Source organism: Zasmidium cellare (assembly GCF_010093935.1).
Source record: "Zasmidium cellare ATCC 36951 unplaced genomic scaffold M409scaffold_51, whole genome shotgun sequence".
NCBI lineage: Eukaryota > Fungi > Ascomycota > Dothideomycetes > Mycosphaerellales > Mycosphaerellaceae > Zasmidium > Zasmidium cellare.
In genome coordinates this window covers 1-20,577 of record NW_022986995.1, presented here as the reverse complement: position 1 = coordinate 20,577, position 20,577 = coordinate 1, and the positions used below count along the sequence as shown (strand labels likewise).

General features: G+C 53.8%; 8 protein-coding genes across 8 annotated transcripts; 2 read left to right on the top strand and 6 right to left on the bottom strand.

The window, feature by feature from the left end:
- Positions 1-823: 823 nt before the first annotated feature.
- Positions 824-2,644, top strand: M409DRAFT_70629 (uncharacterized protein; the record flags this gene model as incomplete). The annotated part of the gene is made up of 1 exon (XM_033818823.1): positions 824-2,644. The coding sequence occupies one exon, from the start codon at positions 824-826 to the stop codon at positions 2,642-2,644; it is 1,821 nt and encodes a 606-aa protein (XP_033660976.1).
- A 368-nt stretch (positions 2,645-3,012) lies between these two features.
- Positions 3,013-4,200, bottom strand: M409DRAFT_29385 (uncharacterized protein; the record flags this gene model as incomplete). The annotated part of the gene is made up of 2 exons (XM_033809441.1): positions 3,013-4,117; positions 4,181-4,200. 2 exons carry the CDS (start codon positions 4,198-4,200, stop codon positions 3,013-3,015), a joined length of 1,125 nt encoding a protein of 374 aa, XP_033660975.1.
- Positions 4,201-5,291: 1,091 nt separating this feature from the next.
- M409DRAFT_37819 (carbohydrate-binding module family 42 protein) lies at positions 5,292-6,886 on the bottom strand (the record flags this gene model as incomplete). The annotated part of the gene is made up of 2 exons (XM_033810800.1): positions 5,292-6,204; positions 6,276-6,886. The coding sequence occupies 2 exons, from the start codon at positions 6,884-6,886 to the stop codon at positions 5,292-5,294; spliced, it is 1,524 nt and encodes a 507-aa protein (XP_033660974.1).
- Positions 6,887-9,412: 2,526 nt separating this feature from the next.
- On the bottom strand, positions 9,413-11,432 carry M409DRAFT_29383 (uncharacterized protein; the record flags this gene model as incomplete). The annotated part of the gene is made up of 2 exons (XM_033809440.1): positions 9,413-11,065; positions 11,121-11,432. The coding sequence occupies 2 exons, from the start codon at positions 11,430-11,432 to the stop codon at positions 9,413-9,415; spliced, it is 1,965 nt and encodes a 654-aa protein (XP_033660973.1).
- Positions 11,433-12,273: 841 nt separating this feature from the next.
- On the bottom strand, positions 12,274-14,644 carry M409DRAFT_29382 (uncharacterized protein; the record flags this gene model as incomplete). Its single annotated transcript, XM_033809439.1, has 4 exons — positions 12,274-13,018; positions 13,067-13,603; positions 13,664-14,292; positions 14,342-14,644. The coding sequence occupies 4 exons, from the start codon at positions 14,642-14,644 to the stop codon at positions 12,274-12,276; spliced, it is 2,214 nt and encodes a 737-aa protein (XP_033660972.1).
- A 1,020-nt stretch (positions 14,645-15,664) lies between these two features.
- Positions 15,665-17,166, top strand: M409DRAFT_60193 (uncharacterized protein; the record flags this gene model as incomplete). Its single annotated transcript, XM_033814386.1, has 4 exons — positions 15,665-15,733; positions 15,785-15,841; positions 15,902-17,077; positions 17,140-17,166. 4 exons carry the CDS (start codon positions 15,665-15,667, stop codon positions 17,164-17,166), a joined length of 1,329 nt encoding a protein of 442 aa, XP_033660971.1.
- A 510-nt stretch (positions 17,167-17,676) lies between these two features.
- On the bottom strand, positions 17,677-18,807 carry M409DRAFT_29380 (uncharacterized protein; the record flags this gene model as incomplete). Its single annotated transcript, XM_033809438.1, has 3 exons — positions 17,677-17,842; positions 17,980-18,073; positions 18,132-18,807. The coding sequence occupies 3 exons, from the start codon at positions 18,805-18,807 to the stop codon at positions 17,677-17,679; spliced, it is 936 nt and encodes a 311-aa protein (XP_033660970.1).
- A 211-nt stretch (positions 18,808-19,018) lies between these two features.
- Positions 19,019-20,234, bottom strand: M409DRAFT_60191 (uncharacterized protein; the record flags this gene model as incomplete). Its single annotated transcript, XM_033814385.1, has 3 exons — positions 19,019-19,865; positions 19,940-20,150; positions 20,210-20,234. 3 exons carry the CDS (start codon positions 20,232-20,234, stop codon positions 19,019-19,021), a joined length of 1,083 nt encoding a protein of 360 aa, XP_033660969.1.
- Positions 20,235-20,577: the final 343 nt, after the last annotated feature.

Here is a 20,577-nt window from a genome sequence, read left to right as displayed (position 1 = left end):
GTACGGGTCACCGAAGAGACGTTCCTGATCCTGCACACATCCTGTCTGCTCTTTGGTTGGATCGTAGAGAAGAAATGGCGAAGATTGAATCGCATCTTGCAGTTAAGTGACAAGAAGTCTTTATGAGAATGTTAAAAGCTGTGGGTGGAAATGCTGCGGAGGAATAGGCCCCAATGCAACTTGAGGACGGGTTGGAGCATCGGACAAGGCAGGAACATGCAATCATACAATAGATACTTCCCAGGTTTAGACATCTCATATCTAGAAGAACGCCCAGAAGTCACACTTGTGCCTCGCAAGAGTTGCCGTGTGCTCAATCGCACGAAGTTAAATCCGAGCCGAGCAAGACACTGAGGAGAGTCCAGTGGAAGCTTAATGCTGTAATGATGAGAAGCGATGCGACACTAGGCTGCAATATATGTTGGAGTGAGGGTTGGAGTGAGGCTGGCAGCGAAGAAAAGGTAGTCTGACCTATTCACTTCATCTCTTTGGCTAGCCGGCTCGTAGCGTCGGATCTAGCCTTGATCAAACCTTATCTCGATGTCGTCACTCCATTGGCTGGCGCGCGTGTGGCGGCGATGCGAGCTTTTCCAACATCACGCGGGATGGGCAGCTCCGTTCGTACGAGGAGCCAGTGAAGGAATTGTACAGGAGTACTGGAACGAGTCGATAAAGGATAGACGAGCCACTACATCGACCGCCGATGCGACGCCGCCGACGAGATATCCCCGAACCGACTGAACAGACACATCCCAATCCCAATCGAGCGCACTGAGCTGCCGTAGCTCTTATCGACAGCGTAGTCGCTGGGAAACTCGCGGGGATGCCGTCGCAATCTTCGACTAATAATCGCCCCGGCGCACTGCAGTCGCTCCATCATCGAGCCTCGGGGTCCTACCACTACCAGACCTTTCCCACCGCGCCTCCCAGGAACGCCGGCCGTCCGCCGCCAAAGAGCATGAAGAGCATAGACAACTCCTCCCACCCCAATGGCAACCACCCGCCCTCGCCGCATTTGAGTCGATCGGAATCGTACTCGTCCCAAAATCACCACCACGAAACACCCCTACCCACAGGCCAACTCGCTATACTGGCTGTGATTGCATTGGCAGAGCAGACGGCTCTGAACAGTATCTCTCCCTATCTGCCTGATATGGCGAGTACGTTTCCAGAGGTCGAAGAGGGGGAGATTGGCATGTATGTCGGCCTGATTGCATCGGCATTCGCAGCAGCACAGTTTGCGACAAACTTCCTCTGGGGATGGCTGAGCGACAGGATAGGCAGGAAGCCCGTCGTACTTACAGGCACGCTGTTGACAGCAGCCTGTTTCGTGGCATTCGGGTTCTGCAGGACCCTATGGCAGGCGATAGTGGTGCAAGCATTGATGGGACTGGTCAATGGCAATCAGGGCGTCATTAGTACATGCTTGGGCGAGATTACGGACAGGTCGAACCAGAGCAGGGCATTCACGTATCTGCCGGTGATATACGGCATTGGAGGGATAACAGGACCTCTTGTTGGTGGACTGTTGGTGCTCAGGGACAACCCGTTCAAGAAAGGACATGCCAACCCATACCCATATCTGCTGCCGAACCTGTTCTCAGCGGCGGTGTTGGTGATTGACTTCGTTTTGACCGCGATCTTCTTGAAGGAATCCCTCGATACCGCGTCCGAGCTGCCACCGTTGAAGAGGAGAATAGAGAGCCTGTTCTCGTGGATCTGGCAGTTTACCAGTTCGCACACCCCAACCTATGTGCGGCGTGCGAGTAAGGGTGCCCACGACAACCAGCAGCCGTATAGGCCCCTGTCCACAAACGACGCGATCGAAGAGGACGATGAGGAAGATTCGGTTTCAGACGACGCCGCTTCCGATGCCGATCACCACGACCATCTTGAAAGCAAAGACGTGTTCAATCGTGACACCGTATTGCTGCTGTCGTCGTATCTGATCTTTCAACTGAGCAACATCTCATACAACTCGCTGTATCCGATCTTCTCCGAAGCCAAGCCACCAACCGGCCGCGCTCTCGTTCCCGAAGAAATCGGCACCAGCCTTGCCTTTGCGGGCCTCATCACGATCTTATTCCAAGTTGGAGTTTTCGGGAAGCTGCGCGAGAAGATAGGTAATAAAACCACCTATCGCGCTGGCATGGCGGGCTTTGTGATCGCTTTTCTCCTCATGCCCTGGGTGGGCTACAAAGACAACGCGGACGGCTCAGGTGAGGCTACTAACATGGGGAAAGTGTCGCTTTGGGTGGAATTGGGCGCTATTTTGATTGTGAAAACCGTCGCCTCCGTGGGCGGGCTCACAAGCGCGCTTCTCCTCATCACCAACAGCGCGCCCTCGCACGCGGTCCTGGGCACGTTGAATGGCCTCGCGCAAACCCTGAGCGCTGCTGGGCGCGCTGTGGGGCCTTTCATCTCCGGCAGCCTGTTCAGCGCGGCCACGCGCGTTCACCCCAAAGGTGAGGCTATGGCATTTGGCATCTTCGGCGGAGTGAGCTTTCTCGGCTTCCTCATGAGCTTCGGCATAAGGGGCGCGAATCTCGAGAGCGACGACTGGGACGACAGCAACGAAGACGACGACGATGAAGCAGTCGTGGAGAGTATTGACGGAGATGCGAGCCCCGATGGGAGACGGTAGTTTCTTTGGACAGCAGGCTTTTGATGACATGCATTTTGAGCGATGGCGTTGTTTCTTCGTGATTGTTGGTGCATCAAACAGGACATGAGGTGGACTAGTGGCGTGGAAGGCGATGGGAATTCGGGGATACTGTGTGCATAGCGAGGGATAGCGGATTGTAGATATATGTGGAGAATCACGACAGACCATGTTTTGTACAGGCCACCTTCGACATTCAGGATGGAGCCAGCTATCTCCGTTTTTGTCAGTGGTACTGGTCCCTGGAGAGGCTGATCAAAGGCTTGGTCGCTTTGATTGCCGTGGGGATGTCTTGGTCGACGTCCACTCCACGATGGTATGATCGCTGCCTCCAGCCCCTCCAAACATCCTCACCACAACTGATGCACCCTCGCATTCCACGTCTGCCTCGCCGCCGCCGCGAGATCATCAACATTCAGCACATCGGCGCCCTCCTTCACGAGCACATGCCACACGTGGTTCCTCAACGCAATCGGCCACGGCGGGGTATTCCAATATCTCGTCTTGAGGCCACGACGTTTGGCGCCGCGGATTTGGCCGCGGATGATCTCCATTTGTCTGGGGGAGAGGTGGCCGCGCCAGACGAATCCGACCGTCTTGGCGAAGGAGGTGCTGGCGTAGTAGGAGGTGTTGGTGTTGTACTGTTCTGGGCCTTGGTTGTGGATGTCGCTGCTTGATTCATGCCTCGAGGTTTGGCCTTCGTTGGGTAGAGACATGGCTGACCCGTAGTCTATCTCGCTATCGAGCTCGTGGATGGGATCTTCAGCATCTATAGGGCTGCGAGGCCTTTCCCACAGTTCTTCCAACGGCGCATCGAAGAAGATATCGCGGTAGGTGGCATTCGCAATAACCAAGTCAAAAGGCGTATCTCCCGTCGCTACCACCGTAACCGCTCGAGGGACGACTTCCCGTCCGTTCCAGTACGTGACATAATCCCTCTCCCGCAACGGGCTGAGCTGTTTCTGCAGAATCTCAAAAGCCTGACGTCCACTGTTCTTGAGATCAACCAGCAGAGTCAAAGCCTGACCAGGCTTTCGATGAAACACTCCACTCAATTGCCCCGTCCCGCCACCGACCTCGCTCCCTGCGTTCATACGATCAAGCAGCCCGACAAGCTTATCAACATAAATCTCCCGAAACGTTCCCCCTCGCTTCAAAGACGACATGGTATGGCCGACATACAACTCCCTATCGAAAAGCCAGACATCCGCCTCTACGCCCGTACACCCCCAGCTGATGGCGTCGAAGAGCGGCTCCCGCCTCCAGTAGTCGTTGTGCGAGTGGCAGGGAATTGGGATTACATCCTGAGACGCGTCCGCAGTCGAGCGAAAAAGTCCGTTATCGAAGCGATGGAGCCTGTCCAGATCCGGCAAGAACCTGTTGAACTCGACTCGATCGGCATCCCAGAAGAGGCGTGAGCGGCCGATGAGGACTTGGAGGATGTGCAAGGCTCCGCTGTGAGGATGCCAGTCAGTACATGTACATAGCTGGGATGGACGACGAAGATTCGCCACTCACAATGTCGACAGAATGACCATCGGGAGAGTTCGCGCTGTCCTCTTCAATACACTGAGTGCGTCCGAGCGCCGACATCTTCGTGTCTCATGCCGTCGACGTGGCTTGCGAGGGTGGCGATAAGGCAGGACAGGGCTGTCAATGTCTCCAGCGTCGGGTCGCCATAGACTCAGAAGATTTCTTAGGCGTGTGGAAAGAAGCTCCTTGCCTGACGCCATGCGTTTCCGAATACCTTTGCAAGCACGACGAGATTGGAACCAAAGTTTTGAGATCGTTCAATGAGGTGTAAGGCAGTTTGAAGCACGACAACACCGATTCCGCTGGGTTTCCAGCCAGGAGACGAGTGTCGCTACTTCTTCCTAAACAAGCCTGCAAGTAGAATGGAGATCAATCAGATTAGCATCGGTCCAATGGACAATAAGCCATTAATAATATGTAACTCCCTGTAGACGATAGACTTGTAAGGTAACTTGTGGGAAGCGGTTGTTTGTTCGGGGTCGGTTGCGTAAGGCATTACGCAAGCTCTTCAGATCCGTGAGCTCTTTCGTATCTAATAGAGGTCTCTACGCTGCACTACATCAGAAGGCAAATATGAAGAAACGAGTAGCTAATGGTTTAGCTAGTGTATCAATTGCAAGTCTCACGAGGTTTCATGCGTTCGATCGGCGACGCAGTATTTCAATAGGGAAGGACTGAACTTTTTGGCAGGTCTGATTTGCTAGGGCGAGCGATAGAGCCTGACACTCTACGCTACACTAGAGATGGGAACCAAAGGCTGTAGTACTTGACATGTGATTGCCGAGCCTCTGTCCAGGACCATGTCTGCTCTTGCTCTTCTTTCGATGTACTTACTTCAAGGGCAGGAACTGATTGTAGAGCTTACCTCATGGCGCACACAGCTACGGAGAACCGGCGAGACGTTCAACGACCTACCAACCATGACCTTCTTTGCTCTGTGCAACTTTGATCGGATCGAGTCGTCTCAAAACAGTGACCACACGGTAGGCACAAGCACACGGAGGAATTTGTGAACGTTTTTGCAAATATAAACAGGAAGAGGAATCATCATATCTTCGTCCATTCCGTTCCATCCCATGCCTCATAACCGCTCAACCTAAGCAAAGCTATTCCCAACGACAAAGCTAACATCATCATTGTAGTTGGCCGTGGTATCGAACGCATTCGGCCCACCATTGGCCGCGATATAGCCCATGGCATTGTAGTGACGGAACCATCGGGTAGGATAACTCCACGAGCGGATCGAGTTGCCCTGGCCGTTCAGACCAGCGAGAGGGCAGAATGTAGCGTCCTCGTGCATAAGCTTGGAGCCATCGTCCGACGAGACCATGAGTCGGCTGCTGGAATGGCGGATGTAGCTACCCGGCTGGTACCTGGATTCGAACGACACGCACTGGCTGTTGCCGAGACCCGTGCGGACGTTCCAGCTGGCCTGCTTCTTGGCGTCGCTGCTGGAGGAGGAGGACACGACGGCGGTGTTGACGACGTTGCCGCTTTGCTGGAGGTAGCGCGTCGTGTAGCCGGGCGTCGTCACGCGGAAGGAGATGGCGGAGCCGACGTTGACTGCGGGTCCGGAAGTCAGCGACGTGGTTGCGTACTTGGCCGCCACGATGTTGGCCTGCACTTTGCTCTCGGTGGAGTCTGATGGGTATCCCGTGGTCATCACACCCTCGTAGAACGTGCCCTGAGCGTTGTTGCTGTTATCGCCTCCCACGCCTAGAACGATGGAGCCTTCCTTGTGCATTGGGTTGTAGCCGTTGGCGTTTGGACGGGAGCCATTGTAGTAGGTGGAGAGGCCGCCGTTGGTGGCATCGCCACCCTTGATAGCCCACTGGTTTTGTCGGCCCTTGATGATGGCAGTCACGAAGCGGTAGTTGATGGAGGGGTCATTCTGGTTGTTGACAGGATCGGCTCCAGAGAAGAGGCCATTCTCCAAGTCCGCCATGATCCACGGTCCGTTCCCTGCGCCAGTGCCACGTCCGCTGCTGTCACCGGTACCGAAATATATGCTAAAAGTAGACGTCAGCTACCATGACTCGGATGTGAAGCAGGGGTGATCCTGCTGTTCGGTAGAACTCACGCCTCCATGTGTCCATTTCCAGTGTCGTTGTTGCTGGGTTCAGCATTTCCGTAGTCGAAGCAGCAGTGGTTGTTGAAGTGAGTGCCGTCAAAGACTGCGTACATGCCCTCTGGATCGTCGTTCTTCGCGACACCATTGCTGACGTCAATTCGGTATCCAGAATCAGGCTGGATGAAAACTCCGTAAGCCTTGGTTCCGTTCACCGTCACGGGCGCTCCAGTGGCAAGGACAAGGTCGTCTTTGCCGCCATCAGCTGGCCCTGAGGCAGCACCGCCTGGGGGTGCTTGCGTAAGGTGGTTGTTGCGTCCAGACTGATCGTAAATAATCGAAATCAAGCAGGTCGTCTTCTGGCAGAAGTTGTCTTGTGTCGCGGCATTGGCAATGCCTCCTTGTGACAGAGGGCTGACATCAACTGTCGAGTTGTCGGATCCTCGCTTCACTTGGTAGAGTGGCCCTTTGCAGGAGTCGTACAAACACCGTGTAGTACTGTGAGCAGCAACGCATGGAGTGTTGCCCTGGGCGTAGAGATCACAAACCCCAGCAGAAGTGACAGAGGCTAGGGCGGCGATGAGGCCTGAAGTGCCCAGAAGGCTTGACGACTGCGAGAACATGGCTTGGTGTTGCTTGGCGTGAAGATCGCAGGCAAGAGGCGGGCGAACAGGCTTGTCAAACACATGCTCAGTCTGGTGCCCCAGCACGTCTTTATAGCATCGGCCCCAGCCAAGCCAATACGGACTTCTTTGGGCACGCCCATAGTTGCCGAGGACAGTGCGTTGTCTACAAGAGAGGACAGCGTTGCCAGTTTGCCGTGAAGAGGGTGGAAAGACCCACGGGATCCAGCCGTCTCCTGACGATTCTCATCTCTTTCCTCTGTGGGATACGATCAGCGTAATTTTTGCTGGTGTAGGGTTGCCTGACTTTGGGTGCCGGGGACGGCGGCTAGATCCCGTCTGCATGTGACTCCTGGTAATAATCCGTGCCATCCTCTTGGATTGGGATAAAAATGTCACACGGGGTCTGGTCTGTGCAGCTAACAGCGCCTCAATCAATATTTGCTGCTTGACTAGAGCACGTCTCCAACTCGGCATGGTCATGTGGCGGAGCAAAACAGAAGCAATCGACTGCTTGCGGGCAGTGCTGGTGGAGCAAACGGTGAAAACGTTGCCAGCCCTCCATCGGGGTTTGTGGGGTCTCCACATACTAGCAACGGTGTGCGAACCTTCCGAGGTCAGTTGATGTGAGTTTCGACGACAGTCGAGGGGGCCAAGCCGCCGCGGATGCAACAAGCTACCTAGGTCGAAATGCAAGCTATAGAAGCTCGGAGGGGAGTGCTTGTGTGCCGTCGGTGGCGGTGGGTGGTGGGTAGTTTAATCAGCCACTGACCGACGATTTTCTCCAACAACACTCCTTGGGAATCCCGAAAGAGGCAGGTCGATCAATTGAATAGTGGGCGCTGATAGCAGCACGGCAGGCAAGTCGAAGCGCCAGGATCTCAGATTCTGCAGAACGTCAGGCGATCTACTGGAGTTTATTGCATGTTCCAAAATCCTGGCTTTGGTGCGAATTCTCCGCAAGACTGAGGAAACACCCGTATGGCAGGGATGGGTGAAGGTATGATGAATCCAAGTGCTGTTATCGTTGCCAGGATACTTGACAGGCTTTCTCCAGACTCGCATCAACTGACACATTCTTGAACGGGGTCTGTGAGTAGATGATCGCAACACAGGGCTGGCTGACCGACGACGATCTCAAAGCCTAACCAATGGAAGCTCTTCATGCCTCGCATCTTGTGAGTCGTTCGGGCAGCTGCTTTTGAGAAAGAAGAACCAACGCAGCCAAGCCACACCATGATCGCCCAGTTCATGCAATGCATAAGCTTAACGCTTGGACTTGTTCCTGCTTCTTCCTGCTCCTCTTGCTGCTCCTCCTCCTCCAGCTGCTGCCGCTGCGGAGAAGGTCTCACTCGATCCTCCACATCCCGCAAGTAGTTCAGGTCCTGCAGATCTGTCGTGTCTAGGCGTTATTACCCAAAGCGAATACTTCGACCTCACCTCAAGACTTCTGACTGGTCCTTGAGGTTTGCGACTAGTAGGTCGCGGTGCAGTGGTATCCGCGAGACGGAGAATACATTTGCAGTCATTCCAGGTCCTTCTCTACGGCAATCCTCCGGCGACCAGCTCGATTGAAGCAAAGCGCCGGTATCCATGGTTCTTGCTTGCCTTGTTCGCCAGGGCGTTCCGCTCCGCGGTGGGATGTATTCCTGCCAGGGTCGGAATAGGCAAGGCATACAGCCAGTGAGAAGAGTAGTTGATTGCATCGCTTTGACGAATGACCGATAGCCCTGTCACGTTGACAGATGCTTTGATCATAACAGAGGCTACAGTGCAGGCGAGTGTCTTTGCCGGAGGGGCTGGGAACGTCGACACTGCTTCTTCTGCTCACAGGACCAGTCTCTCCGCATGGTGGTGGTCCAACACCTTACTTCTTGCTGACCGCATCACACCCCTACCGCATCCCATAACCGCAAAAGTGTCGGAGACTTGTCCACTTCGACCAGCGGCGATCTCGCCAACGCACAGTGTGATGAACAAATGACCCGCCCAGAGTCAACCGAGGCGATGTCGTGCAGACCGAGTACCTAGTGGAGGACCTGAGTGATACACCTGTATAGCGCTCACAAGACCGGGTGGACCCCATCGGGAGACCCCTGTTCGCCTTGTCACATGGCATTCACGTCGACCGTTACGTGCACATCGTGGTTATAACGTGGTGTGGTCGCACTTTTCTCCGCAAATCTGGGGTTTGGAGGAGTGCAAAATTTCGACAATGAGCGGTCTGCAAGATGTCAGCATGCATCTTTTCGTGATTTCACGTTCAGCGAACGCCGACAAGGATGAATCGCGAACTTCCGAGTCGTTCTATCGGGTATGGCTTCGGTGAGAAGACGTTGCGAGAGGTCTCCCCGTCACTCAGCAAGTTGAAAAGAACAAGTAGAGAGTTGACTATCGTCGACCTTTAGAGTAAAACACGACTATGACAGCATCAGCTCTATTCAAGTCTCTCACATCTAGCCAAACCTCAATTCAAAAAGTTCCCCAGCAACTCACATAAAAATCACCAACACTCGCCATACTCGATCAAAGTCCATTCACCGCCCCACTCCCCTTCCCAACCTCCACAAAAACCCCATCAAAGAAACCCTCCAACATGCCCTCCGCCTCCTTGCTCAAAGGCAAAACAGCACTAACATACTGATCCGGCCTAACAAGAACCACACATCCTTCCTCCTTGCTCAGCCCCCTCGTCTGATACAACTCCCCGCCGCCAAACCCATAGCTGACCTCATCCGTGAAAGCCTTCTCGTAGTCCTGCACGCCCAGCTTGCCTTTATGCGGGAGGAGTAGAGAGGGGAGATCGGTGATTTCGAAGGTCTGGCGGGAGTGTGTGAAGATGGCGCGGACGTCGATGAGGGAGTCGATGTCGGAGGTGGAAGGGGTGTATTTCGGGATGAGGTGTTTCTCGACGAAGGCGCAGAGAGTGGAGAGGGCGGTTGAGGGGGATGAAGGCGAGGCGATGGAGGAGTTGAAGAGGATGAGGCGCCAGCGGCCGTCGGCGTCCATTGTGTGGCCTAGGTGGATGGGTTTGGCGTCTGCGACGCGGAGGACGACGTCGGACTGGAAACGGGTGCCGATTTCGTAGCCACGGGCGAGGTGCTGGTAGGTGGTGTCTGACGAGGTGAGCGAACCTGGTTTGTATCTTGTCTGCAAGCCTGCCATGAAGCGGCCCTGGCGTGTGAAGAAGTCTTGGAAGACCGCTGGATCTACAGAGTCTGCGTCGTCGGCAGAAGCGTTTTCCTTAGGCTTTGCGGCGAACATGCGAGACATCTCTCTGTCGAATTCGATGAGTACACGAGCAATGTCTTGTCGCTCTTCGGAGTAGGTGTGTAGGAGACTTGGCAGCGAGCGGCCATGCAGAACCGAGGCGAGTTTCCAACCCAAATTGAAAGAATCGTTCATCGATACGTTCATACCCTGGCCGGCTTTGGCGCTGTGGGTGTGACAAGCATCGCCGGTGATGAATACGCGGGGATTTCGTTGATCGCGTTCAGTCTTGGGCACATCGTCGAAATGGTCCGTCAGTCTCTGGCCGACTTCGTAGACAGACCAGTATGCGATTTCTCGCACGTCGAAAGTGTATGGAGCAAAGATCTTCTTCGCTCGATCGATAACAACCTCTGCTGTGACGTTCTTCGAAGCCACTCGCTCGTCCTGTTTAAGTTTGTCCATTTCGATGTAAAACCTCGCCAGGAACCCTCCTTCGCGAGGAATGATAAGGATGCTGCCATGTTCCGCCGAATGAATGGCAGTCTTCAGTCTGATGTCGGGGAAGTCGGTGACGATGAGTGCATCCAGTACACCCCAAGCTTGGTTGGCGAAGTCGCCCTTCATCTCGATGCCAATGGTCTTCCGCACTCCACTTCTTGCTCCATCACATCCTACGACATACTTCGCCTTGACCTGTTCTCTGCGGCCTTGGTTCGCGGCGTCTGTTCGCTCAATGGTAACGTGGACCGGCTCATCGCCTTTAGGTAGCGTCATCTCCACCATCTTCCTGCTGTATGACGGCTCCAGTCGGGTAGGAGACCATTTCATGCAGTCTAGCCAGAGATCATGTAGCCGTGCCTGGTTGAGAATGACATGAGGGAACTCGCTCAATCCTTCCTCTGTGTCTCGTATCCGTCCACTTCGCCGTAGTCCTTTGCCATCCTCAGTAGGCGACCAAAACGTCGTCTACAGCAGTCAGCTCTTGCCCTCTATCTCTCACGGTCTTGTGACTTGTTCATACCTCATTGACCCAATACGCCTCTTTCAACACCCTCTCGCTGAAGCCAAATGCCTCGAAGATCTCAATTGTCCGGCACTGCAGGCCATCCGCCTGCCCCTGCTCCAGCCTGCCATGTTTCGACTCGATAATACGTGTGGTAATGTTCGGAAATCTCGCCAGTTGTGCTCCAAGCAATTGTCCTGCGGGACCAGCTCCCACGATCAGAACATCCACTTCTTGTGGAAGACTTGTTTGAAAATCAGGCTCGGTGCCTTGGTATTGAGTGACGAGGGGATCTTGGGAGCCCTGGAAGCCGTTGACGTGGAATTGCATATTGTCAAACTCGGCGAGTAGTTTGAAGAAAGAAAGAGAGGATAACTTGCGGTGAAGAAAGACGAAAGAGCAGAGTATAAGAAAGAAGCGTAAGCGTTCACGGTACCTTGGCCAGCTCGTTCATTCAGCCATTTCCGAGTATTTCCTCTGCTCTTTTCTATGCTGCTCAGGTCTCTACGGTATATAATGACGGTCGACTGAGTGCTGGACATCATCATTGCCCCGAGTAGTTCGTCGCCCAGCCAAGCTCTCCTCAGCTGCAGGAGCAGAGCTCCGGGTCTCGCAGTCGGTCCCGCACGGAGCCGTCGATGGCGGCGCATCTCCCTCGCCTTTCAACTGCCGATCGAGTATATCATGTGGCCCTCGTAGGAATCGTGGAATGGATGGAATATGAAACAGGCTTAGAAGAAGACTTTCGCTCATGGTTAGGTGCGAAGTCCCGCTGTAGTCAATGCTTGGGAGATGTTGTTAGCCGGGAGAATCGCGGAACTGGCGGCCTCTCGACTTCACCTCCTCCAACCATCCTCTTAAATCGATACATTCACTCGTAATCAACTACCGATGCTAGTACCCGCTGAGCATTTCAGCTTGCACAAATCGTAAACTGCATATGCTACAGTCTATGCAGTAGCTATTCACCTTCGCCGCCCTTTTAAAGAGGCCGAGAAGCCGGTGTCTGTAGCGAGAAGTCGGTCTTCTCCCTTTGTCGATGGATATTGTCTGCAGACGACCTATATCCCGTCCCATTTACCGAAAATATATTGAGGAGATTGGAGTATGACCTAGATGAGCCTTGAGCGTCCAGAGACGGCAGTACCTCATCCCATCGACGAGTATCTGACTACCTCCCCAACATCGACGCATCCCCCGACCTCCTCCCAATCTCCCCACTCCTCACACTCCCCCTCCTCCCTAGCAAACTTCCAGCGGCACCACCAAAAGCCTTCAGTCCCGAACTCACACCACCCTCCTGCTGCATCACCAAATCCTCATACCTCCCCCCAGCAGGAACCAACCTCGCGCCCTCCACCTCCACCCTCTTCCTCTCCCTCGCCGCTACGCCCTCCAAATCACTCACAGCAACCGAGTACGCGGGATTGCTAGGATCTCCCAACGGCGCGGCGCTGCCACCAGGAGGTTCGAGCGGAATCCTCCTCGCAGCGGAGAGGAGTTCGCACATGAACTTGTTACGACGCATGTTGCGCACCGTCTCATTGGAGAAGTTGGACTTGTGCCGGATCTCGACCCGAAGATCCAGTTGTTTGAGATCGCCGACGCTGCGCAGTTCGACCTCGAAGTCGGGCTGGAAGTCGCGGCGGTTTTCGTCGGATGTGACGAACTTGGTGAGTTCGCCGTGGAGGGTGAGAATGTCGTCGTGGGAGGTTGTGGCGGCGACGGCGAGGGTGAGGCGCTCCTTCATGGCTTTGGAGCGGGAGATGTTCTCGATCCAGAGCGTGTTGGCGATGTTATGGGGGATTTGCAGGGTGCTATTCGTGTCGATGCGTCGGAAGACGGAGTACATGAGCGAGATGCGTTCGACGATGAGCTCTGTGTCTGTAATGGTGACACGGTCTCCGACATCGTAGCTGGAAGTGGTGAGCATATGTGCGGGAGGGTGAAGCCAGGGTACTTACGGATGCTTTACAAAAAGGAAGATGCAGCAGCCGAGAAACTCAGTCACTGTGCCGCCAATAGCGAATGCCAAACCCGTAAAGGTTGTCCAGAGTTGGGTCGTCTTGCTGGCGAATGTCTTACTGAAGAAGGTGGCGTAGACGAAGGCGATGGCGACGAGTACCACCAGACTTAGCAGACGATCAAGCACAGCAATCGCTTGACTGATATCATGCATGCTGGACGCTCGATTCTTCCTGTCTTGTCCAGCATTGACAATCAGAAGAGTCATTTCGTCGAGGCTGACATCTCCATTGGCATCCCGGTCCAGTAGAGCAAAGATCTCCTCAGCTTCAACAAGCCGAGACTCCCCAAGGACTTCGATGAGGTCTTGCTTGAGGAGAACGTCCCTGCCTTCTCCGACAAAGGACAGCCACAATCGACGCGCAAGCGCTTTCGATGCGCGTGGTGTTTCGAGGGCTTCGATGACGATGTTGTGTGCTGAAGTGGTACTGAAGACCTGCTTTCCAGCAATGTCTGAAGCCATGGCACCGAATGCACTTCATCTCTCAGGTCAGCAGGTTGTACTTGAGTATCATTGATGTAAAAGTCTGACTCACGCTGTCATCTTATCCCTCACCCTACCCATATTGTCAAAGACCTTGGTCTGTACACCAGCTTTGGCCAACTGCGTCCTTACATCTGCCAGCGTGTTTCCCTGGATCTCGGCGTCTTCCTCCTCGAATTCGTGGCAATACTCGGGAAATAAGGTCCTTGAAGCATCGTAGAGTAGGTCAAGCAGTTTGATCAGCTTCTTGCTCTCCTTAATCTTCTCATGATATGTTTTGCGATGGTAATTGATTGAGACTAGTTGGATGATTGTCTTTTCAGCCAGGAATATGGCGGCAACGACGATGCCGGCTTTAAAGACAGTCTGTAGAGTTTGGAACCAGGACTCGTTGCTGCAGACATCCTTGCTGTTGAAAACACAGATGACATGAGTGGTAGCATAGGATACGATGGACCATAGAAATAGCGAGACTGGGATCTCGAGCGATATGAGGACGAGCGAGTACTTGCGAATGCCACCACTGATCAAGCCCGCAACAGCTTCGAAGATGAAAGGTAGACCATGAGCGATGAGTTTGCACATCCAGAGGGCGAACCAGATGATTTCGATCCAAATGAAGAGTCCAAGGAGGCGAATGTTACCAGCTTTCCGCTCGCCGTAGACAGTGGCTGTGAGGGCCTGCGATGAAGATATCAGATCTGGTCTTGTATGTGTTGGATAAACATACCACTGGGATAGCCAAAAGCGCAGCCACCGGCAAGATGTAGAGGGCATATCTGGTGAGAATAGAGGCGGAATGGACTTTGTAGAGAAAGTTGCCAATCTTGGTAAGGGCGTCTTCTTCGCCATCGTAGACCAGCTTTTCGGTGCTGGTGGATGTTCCAGTGGCTCTCTCAGACGTTTTGCGTCGTCCAAGGACCGGACGCGAGGTCTTCTCCGACTCAACATCGGTAGTGATCGTCACCCCGGCGGACTTCTTGCCACTCTCCAAATCTCCAGATGATTTCGCAGACGACGTAAGAAAAGACATGTTGAAGAAAGACTGTATGGGGTATCGGTGAAGTCAAGAACACAAAAATTCGGCGGCCAGCGCTCAACGGAACGAAAATGAACGACTTGAGTGTGTATCCTTCACACTCCCAACACAGCTAAGAGATCGAAGGGAAGGGATGTTCTGGAGCGAGCGAATGTTCGCGTTTTGGAGGTTGAGGTCTGTTGTGACCCCTGGATTTGCACCTGCTCATCAGGCGTGTTTCAGCTGCCGCGGTAGCGAGCCATTGGGGAAGAGTGCCCAGATTGTGGCATTTTGAGATGGCGCCGGAGGCATTGGCATTTTGATGAGACGAAACTCGTCAAACGGAGCAGATCTTACCAGAGTCAAAGGCCGGCGATGCTGTATGTTGCTGTGAGCGAAGTGAGAATTGCTACAACGAAAGATGGAAGTCGACCCATCCGTCTCTTCATTCTTCACTATACCCGCATAGAATTGCCAAGTCGTGGTCCACAGCTTGAAGGAAATGGGCGTTGCTGTCGGTGATACGAGGCGATTGTGTCTTCGTTTTGCAGCCTGAATAATGGCTTGATCGATTTGATGGTATTGAAGGCATCTTTTCCAGATCCGTCAAAGATACGGGCTTCGGGTTGCGCAAGGTGCCTCTGATTGACAGCAGTTCATATCGTGCTTTGACACAAGGCTGACTTTCTTCGATAACCGTCTCCTCGAAAATGATAAAGACATTGATGTTGATGATGTCGATGTTGGTGAGAGAGAACGGAAAAGACAGCCCTTCTCCTCCAAATTCGACGTCACCAGTTAAGCTTTCCCCGGCGCTCGTGAAGGTGGGGAGATTGAATGACCCCTGGGGATCGTCTCTCCTTCCACTTTGACCGCCGCCCAAAAATTATACCACCGACAACTTCCTGTCCTTCGCCTCGGCTGTAACAATCTCCTAGCAGCCTCTTCAATTCGAAAGAACTGCCCACCTTCTATTACCTACACCTTCACTCTCCCACCACTCCACCTGTCAGCTCCCCCGTCCAGCGACCATCCATGGCCACGTTGCAAGTTCCCGTGCGTGGGAAAGCAGGAGGAGCTCCAACCACCAAAGCTGTGATATTGGTATGGCATAGCCAGAAGGAGAAGGACATGCACAAGCTAATCATTCCATAGGTCGGCGGTCCATCAAGAGGAACCCGCTTCAGGCCTCTCTCCCTCGATCTCCCCAAAGTACGACCACCCAGCCCATACCTCTCAAGAGAAGTCCACATATTGATATAACACTTCCAGCCCCTCTTCGAAGTCGCCGGCCACCCCATCATCTCGCACTGCTTCGCCGCCATCACGCGCGTCCCCGAGATCCGCGAGGTCTTCATCGTCGGCTACTACGACGAGTCCGTCTTCCGCGACTTCATCAAGGACTGCTCGCGCTCCCACCCGCAGATCTCCGTCCGCTACCTGCGCGAGTACCAGGCCCTCGGCACCGCCGGTGGGCTCTACCACTTCCGCGATGCCATCCTCAAGGGCCGTCCCGATCGCTTCTTCGTCCTCAACGCCGATGTCTGCTGCTCCTTTCCGCTTGATCAGATGCTGCGCTTGTTTGAAGAGAAGGATGCCGAGGCGGTGATTTTGGGGACACGGGTGCCGAACGATGCGGCGTCGAACTTTGGGTGCATCGTCAGTGATGGGCATAGCAAGCGCGTGCTGCATTACGTCGAGAAGCCGGAGTCGCACATCTCCAATCTGATCAACTGCGGCGTGTACCTCTTCTCCACCGAGGCCATCTTCCCCAGCATCAAGAGCGCCATCAGGCGCCGGACAGACCGCCCACGTCTCGTCTCATACCCCTCCTCAGACGCCCTCGACTCGCAGTACCTGCCAGGAGGTGACGACGAGGACGGCGAGAAGAACGAAGTCATCCGCATCGAGCAGGATATCCTCTCCGACCTCGCCGACAGCCGCCAGTTCTACGTCCTCGAGACCAAGGACTTCTGGCGACAGATCAAGACCGCGGGCTCCGCCGTGCCAGCCAACGCCCTCTACCTAATGAAGGCATTTCAGACTCAGTCCGAAGAGCTCGCCAAACCCTCCGCCAACATCCTCCCACCCGTCTTCATCCACCCAACCGCACAAGTCGACCCGACCGCAAAGCTCGGCCCCAACGTCTCCATCGGTCCCCGTGCAGTCATCGGCGCAGGTGTCAGAATCAAGGAGGCGATTGTGCTGGAAGATGCGGAAGTTCGACACGACGCCTGTGTGCTGTACGCTATCATCGGGTGGAGCAGCCGGATTGGCGCGTGGGCTCGCGTTGAGGGTACTCCTACTCCGGTTCGTGAGCACAGCACGAGCGTGGTGAAGAATGGTGTCAAGGTGCAGAGCATTACCATCTTGGGCAAGGAGTGTGCGGTGGGTGATGAGGTGAGGGTACAGAATTGCGTGTGCTTGCCTTACAAGGAGTTGAAGCGGGTAAGTCGTGAAACCTATAAATCCATGGGATGGGGTTATTTGCTGACGTTCTTACTTTCCAGGACGTACAAAACGAAGTCATCATGTAAATGTAGAGCATGGAGTCGAGTCGGGACATCCCAAAAGCGGTCGGCGAAGAAGGGAAGCATCTTGGGCGGAACACCAAAATGAAAATAGATGAAAGTCCGGTGCATAATGATAGAGGGCAGGTGGGCATCTATCTTCTGATACCCGCCGATAGGATTGAGATAGTTGAAGCAACGAAAGAGATATCAACCCTTCTCCCACTTGGGTTTGAAAAGTCTTTGGTCTCTATGGGGGGTATCTTGTGCGTGGGTGTGGGTATGTTAGGTTGAGTGGTCATTGTGCTGAGAACGGTCAGTTAGCTGATGATTCAACGAGAGGAGGAAGTTGTGTAGACTTACCTTCGTATGTGTGTCTTCCGCATTTACTCTCCTGATTTCGGCGTTCGATCAATACATGGGGCTGGCCTGGTAATCCTGTGCTTCTCCTCCCTGCAGTGGCTTCACTCGGCCTTCACAAGCCCTAACGACCATATCCATTCGCCATCCAGTTCAATCATCTAGATAAGTCTTCATCTAATCCAACTCATCATCACCTCCACCAGCAGCAGATATCGCAGCCTCTTCCTTCTCGCCGCCAACTTCCGCTGGCTTCTCCCCCTCGGCTACCTCCTCCTTCGGCAAAAGCGTAAATACCACCACAAACAGCGGTTCATCCGTCTTGCGGTTCTTGAGCACGTATCTGAGCGCGTGAGATCTTGGCATTAGCCCAGGTATGTCAGTATTGGGGTTGACGCTTCGCAAGAAAAGATAGACAGGGTGTGGAGAATGTGAATTTGGAGGTGCTTTTGAAGGGGAGAGAGATGTTTCTGGGCTTACCGAAGGGGTTGTTGTCCTGAGCTCGCCCAGGAGCCTAGGACTGGGATGTTGATGCCTGGGAGGAAACCGTAGGCGGGGAGTTTGAGGGAGAAGTCTGTCGTATCCCATTAGCCCAAGTCTCTCAACCCGTTGATAGAGCACGTTGATCTTACCATTGAAATCCAAATAAGGATTATAAAAGTCCATACTATACTCCCTCCCCTTTTCAAACGTGAAGTCCTTCAACTTGCCCTCCTGCAAGAAGTGTTTCTGCCTCGCAGCACTTTCATGCGGCATCCCCAGCTCTTCCCTCACTTGCTCGCCATCTCCATCCGCACCCTCTTCAAACACCAAAAGCTCTTCATTCGCCCTTACCTCTTCGACCTTCTCTTGCTCCCTGTCGTCTTTCGGTCCGATCCGCAAGACATTTATAGACGAGAGCAGAGGACCATAAAGATACGGTTCATCCGCATAGACATCTCCATAGAGTCCCGGATCTATAAACCACGTCGCGATCTTGAAAGCCTGGTTAAACCCCGGTGGGAGTTTATCACGAATGGGATGGTCGAAGTCATTGCCGAAGACCAGATCATGTCCGTTGAGATCTTCTTTCGGGGTCACGGTGAAGCTCAAGCTGTAGAGGTCTTTTTCGTGTTTCGGGTGGGAGAAGTATGGCGATGTCTTGGGCGAGTCTTTGGGGAGGCCGCGGTAGTTTTGAATTCGCACGCGGAGGGACGCGGTTAGATGTGAGGAGGTGATGCGCGTGGGCTCTTCGGTGTTGATGCCGATGGGATTTTGGTCTTCGTAGTTGGGGCCCGCGGTGACGGAGAGGATATATTCGTCGGCCATGGTGATAGTGTTGTGGAGGAAGGGGTTGTGCTGTGAGTATCCAACCGAGGGTTGTGTTGTTGTTGAAGGCGGGACGAATTTCATGTGAAAATTGGACAGACGTCATGGTGATCCCCGGAATGCGTCCGCGTGTGGAAGGAACAGATCAGCAGCACGCGACAGGGATGCTTGGTGTATCTTCAACTTTTGATATTCTACACTTCTAGCTAATTTACAACCGCTTGATAATGTCGTTGACAACCTCTTCAGTCTTGGCCTTGCCGCCCATGTCAGGCGTCAGCAACTTGCCCTCAACCAAGTTGGCATCGACTGCTTTGTAAATACTCGCAGCTGCCTCCTCCTGGTTCATGAACTCCAACATGAGCGCAACACTTCGCAGCGTGGCAATGGGGTTGGCAATGCCCTTGCCTTCAATGTCTGGCGCAGATCCGTGGCAGGGCTCACCAATGGCAAATCCATCGCCTACATTCGCCGATGGGACAAGACCCAATGATCCAACCAACGCCGCAGCGGCGTCTGAGAGAATATCTCCGTAGAGATTGGGTGCGACAATCACATCGTAAAAGCTTGGCTCGCGGAACAGCTTGTATGCCATTGAATCGACAATCTGATCGTCAATGACAACACCCGCGTCCTTGAACTTCGCCTGCTCCAATGCCTTGCGCGCTGTTGTGCGGAACAATCCATCTGATTGCGACATGACATTGCTCTTGTGTGTGACAGTGACCATGGACTTCCTCGAAGTCTCGCCAGTTGTTTCACGCACCCGCTGTCTTCGGAGAGCAATCTCTCCCGCGATGGTGGCTATCCTCGTCGATGCACTCTCGCTGATGCGCTTGATGGCCTCTGCAACTTTGCCATTGGGACCGTCATACGTCTTCTCTTCCTTGACATAGAGGTCCTCGGTATTCTCGCGAACAATGACGAGGTCGATTGGGTCGGGGAAGCATGGTGTAGGCGCGACAGATTTGACCGGACGGACGTTGGCGTAGAGGTCGAGCTTCTTGCGGAGAGCTACGATGGGGCTGCTGTAGCCTTTGGTGGCAGTGATAGGCGAGCTGTACGATCGGTCATTAGTATCTTCCTCCGTCGTCCCACTCGCGAGGAGAGGTGAAAGTGTACCAGATATTACCTCACAGCACCAAACAGAGCACCATCACACTCCTTCTTCAGGGTCTCGACAGTCTGCTCGGGCAACGCAGCTCCCGTCCGCTTGAAGGTATCAAACCCAGCATCCAGATCGACGAAGGAGAATTTCAATCCTAACGACGCAGGCAGAGCTTCGAGGATGCGTCGGCCTGCGGGAATGACTTCACGTCCGATGCCATCGCCCGGAATGAGGCCTGGAGGGGACAATTTGCATTAGCAGAGGCGGAGTTGATAAGAGACAGGCTATACGAACCGATCCTCAGCGTCCTGGAAGCCATTGATCGGGAGGTGGATGTGATGGGAGAGCCTGTAGGATGCCAAGTCGCATCGCACGTTTCTTCACGACTTCACCTCCGACAACGGGAAGCTTTGTCTTAGCGTGGAAGTTTATTTGTCTCTCGGCAGGAGCTAGGACGGCAGGCCGCACCTAATAATATCTCAACCTACATGACCTAGGCAGGTGCTCGATTAACCCTTAATCCTTGTTATTAGATAGACCTCACTTTACTTCTCGCTTCACTTAAACCTCTCCTTTACTAAAAATAATACTATTTAAACGCCTATTATCGCTCTAGTATAACTTTATACGCCGCTACTTTCGTACTCGCTTTAAACTACTCG